Genomic DNA, 3,214 nt, shown 5'->3' on the forward strand with positions numbered 1-3,214 from the left:
CCTGTAGTCCCAGCTACTCAGGAGGCTGAGGCAAGAGAATCACCTAAGCCCAGGAGTTGGAGGTTGCTGTGAGCTGTGTGATACCACAGCACTCTACTAGGGCGAAAGAGTAAGACTCAGTCTCTACAAAAAAAAAAAAAAAAAGAAGAAAGAAAGAAATATCTATCTATATCCCTTTCTCCAAAAAACAAAAGCAACAGCAAAAAATAGGGTGAAAAGACCTGCAACAAATACATGAAAGACATATTACTCAAAGAGTTCATTAAATAATCAAAATGGATAAATTTACAAAGAAACATAAATAATATACAAATATATGGAAAGATGTTCGCCATCATTAATAAGAAAGTGTGAATCAGAATAAAGCACAATTATTACCTGTTAAACTTTAGGTGATATAAAAATAATACTCAATAAGGGTCAAGTAAAACCAAAATTTTCACACATCAATAGCTTTTTGGCAATATGTAACCATTATGTCTCAGCCATCTTCACATTTATGATGTCAAACACAGTAATCTAATTTCTAAAAACCTATGTGACAGTAATAACCTCAAATCTGGAAAATACAGAAATGCTGAAAGGAAGGAGGATGCCTCACCAAAAAAATCCAATTCAACAGAATAAAGAAAGTTTTTTTAAAAAGCATATTCTTGAACAAATTCAGGAAAGATGAATAAATATATTCTCATAGTTACATTCATAAATCTATTTTCATAAATATATGGATAGAAAGAATACAGTTAAAAGAAGAATATGCAAGCAATCATTGGACATAATCAGAAAAAAAAGTTTGCAATAAATTTTGAAAACTAGTTCTTTGGCAAATTGTGTATTAAACAAATTGGGCTTTTGGCAAAGTCTCTCAGTGAATTCCTCTAGAGTTAGGAAAAATGCCTCTAATGCTTTTAATGCTTTCATAAGCATGTTAAGCTAAAAGAACAGTCTATAAAAAATGTAAATACTGGGTCAAAGTATGTGAAAAATGCATTTATAAATATATATGTGCATAAACACATACATATGTTTGGCATATATAAATACATCAAACCATATCAATTAAAGATTATAAACTTACAGTGATAGAAGATATTTTATTTTCCCAAGTAATATATTATGTAAGTATATTGATAGAATATAAAGTAAATATGTAACTTTTACATTAAAAAAACAGAAGTAATAATAAAGTTTGAAGCATTATGTAATCCATACTTTCCTCTAGTGAAGAAAACCATTAATACTTCTTTCCTACCTTTGTTAATGCCTGAAAAATATTAGAAAGAAATTCACATGAAATATCCTTTAAGATTTTCAAGTGGAAGTCATCTTGGGTTAAATCAGACTTTTTAGTTTCTTCTGTGTTAGCCCCTGTAGAGTTCTCTGATTTCTTCTGACAATGTTCCATATTTTGTAAGACCCGAATCAGGCTGTCAATTAGAGGAAGATCTACTATACAGACAAATAAGAGGCATGGAATCAGCTAGTTAAGTCTGGTTTTTTCATTCACTCTTTCATATGTATTACATAAGTGCTAAACATCATATTTTAGGTAACATAAATAGAGGGGTAAGCAAGATCATCAAGGCATCAGCCCTCAGAGGCTTACAATTTTATACTTTCAAATAAGTTAAGTATATTAAATAGATCATTTCAGATTTTGGTAAGTTCTATGAAGGAAAGAAAAGAGGAATATAATAAAGCCGCCCAGCAGGGGAGTCCTTCTAAAAAGGTGACACTGAGTTGAGAACAAAGGATCTGCCACACAAAGATTCCATGAAAATATTTCAGGTAGAAAAAATGAGAACAGAGCTCCATCCAGAAAGAAAAAATGTAAGAGGGCTGGCCGAACAAAAATGAGACTACTGTGGCTCCAGCTTAGTGAGTCAGAGGAGCAGCACAAAATGGGTTCAGAGAATTAGGCAAAAGCCATATCACATAAGGACTTGGACAGAGTGAGAAAAGAATCTTAATTTTAAACTCATCCATAAAAATTTTAAGCAAAGCTTTTTTTTGAGACAGAGCCTCAAGCTGTCCCCCTGGGTAGAGTGCCGTAGCATCACAGCTCACAACAACCTCCAACTTCTGGGCTCAAGCGAGTCTCCTGCCTCAGCCTCTCAGGTAGCTGGGACCACAGGTGCCCGCCACAATGCCTGGCTATTTTTTGGTTGCAGCCGTCATTGTTGTTTGCCGGGCCTGGGCTGGATTCAAACCCGCCACCTTAGGTGTACGTGGCTGGTGCCTTAGCCACTTGAGCCACAGGCGCCGAGCCAAGCAAAGCTTTTAAATGTTATATTTTACTAAGTTTAACCAAAAAAAATTTAGTATGATTTCTTAAAAAGAATAATCATTTTAAGTAGCCTATAATAAAACTGAACATAAAAATAAAGCTCAGGCTTAAATATTAAGTTATATCATGAATATGGTTAAATATCTCATTGTGATTCAATCACTGATCTGACTTTACCACTTCTGCTAAGTAATCATAAACTGAGAGTTTTCTGTATCAATGGATCAAATATGTTGATTTTTAAAAAATCTAACTCTAACCAAACTAAAGTCATTGATAGTACATGAAAATGACATTTTAAAATAATAAGCAGGGCGGCGCCTATGGCTCAAAGGAGTAGGGCACTGGCCCCATATGCTGGAGGTGGCAGGTTCAAGCCCAGCCCCGGCCAAAAAACTGCAAAAATAAAAAATAAAAAAAGTTAAGCAATCAGAAACATATTTTTATCTTTTATTTCTCAACTCAATGTCAACTTTTCAAAGCACCTACTCCACCTGGCTGCTATATCCAAGTCCTCTTGGATTTACCACCTCTCTCTTGTACTATTACCAACTCTTAACTCTAAAGCCCTACTCCTTAGGGGTCTTCAAGGTCATATCAATCTCTACCAGCCTCTCTTGTCTCTCTTTCTCACCCCCAGTCCTAATTCTACAATGCCCTTACATCAGGTGGAGAGCAGGGCAAAGAGGAGAATGTTAATTATTAATGATTGGATTGGAGTTAAAGAAGCATCTTTAGACTGTCTGCCCCAATCATACAAATCATATATAAAGCCTTCACATACATCCAGCAAGAGAAAACAGCATGGACAATAGCATCCCAAAAGATAAAATATCTAGAAATAAACCTAATAGACAGATTTAACATCTATATGAGGAAAACCATAAAATCATTACTGAGGGACACAAAATAAGACTTTTTTTTTTT

The 3,214-nt window shown here is 34.4% G+C and overlaps 1 protein-coding gene across 1 annotated transcript in view; it reads right to left on the minus strand.

Moving 5' to 3' along the window:
* The window catches only part of SAAL1 (serum amyloid A like 1), a 24,121-nt gene that overhangs the window by 2,907 nt on the left and 18,000 nt on the right, over positions 1 to 3,214 (minus strand). Inside the window, exon 10 of the mRNA XM_003781152.2 lies at positions 1,253 to 1,449. Coding sequence (XP_003781200.1) covers positions 1,253 to 1,449 — 197 coding nt within the window. The remainder of the gene's footprint in view (positions 1 to 1,252; positions 1,450 to 3,214) is intronic.

The sequence above is a fragment of the Otolemur garnettii genome, unplaced genomic scaffold, assembly GCF_000181295.1.
Source record: "Otolemur garnettii isolate 467f Iridium unplaced genomic scaffold, OtoGar3 scaffold00001, whole genome shotgun sequence".
NCBI lineage: Eukaryota > Metazoa > Chordata > Mammalia > Primates > Galagidae > Otolemur > Otolemur garnettii.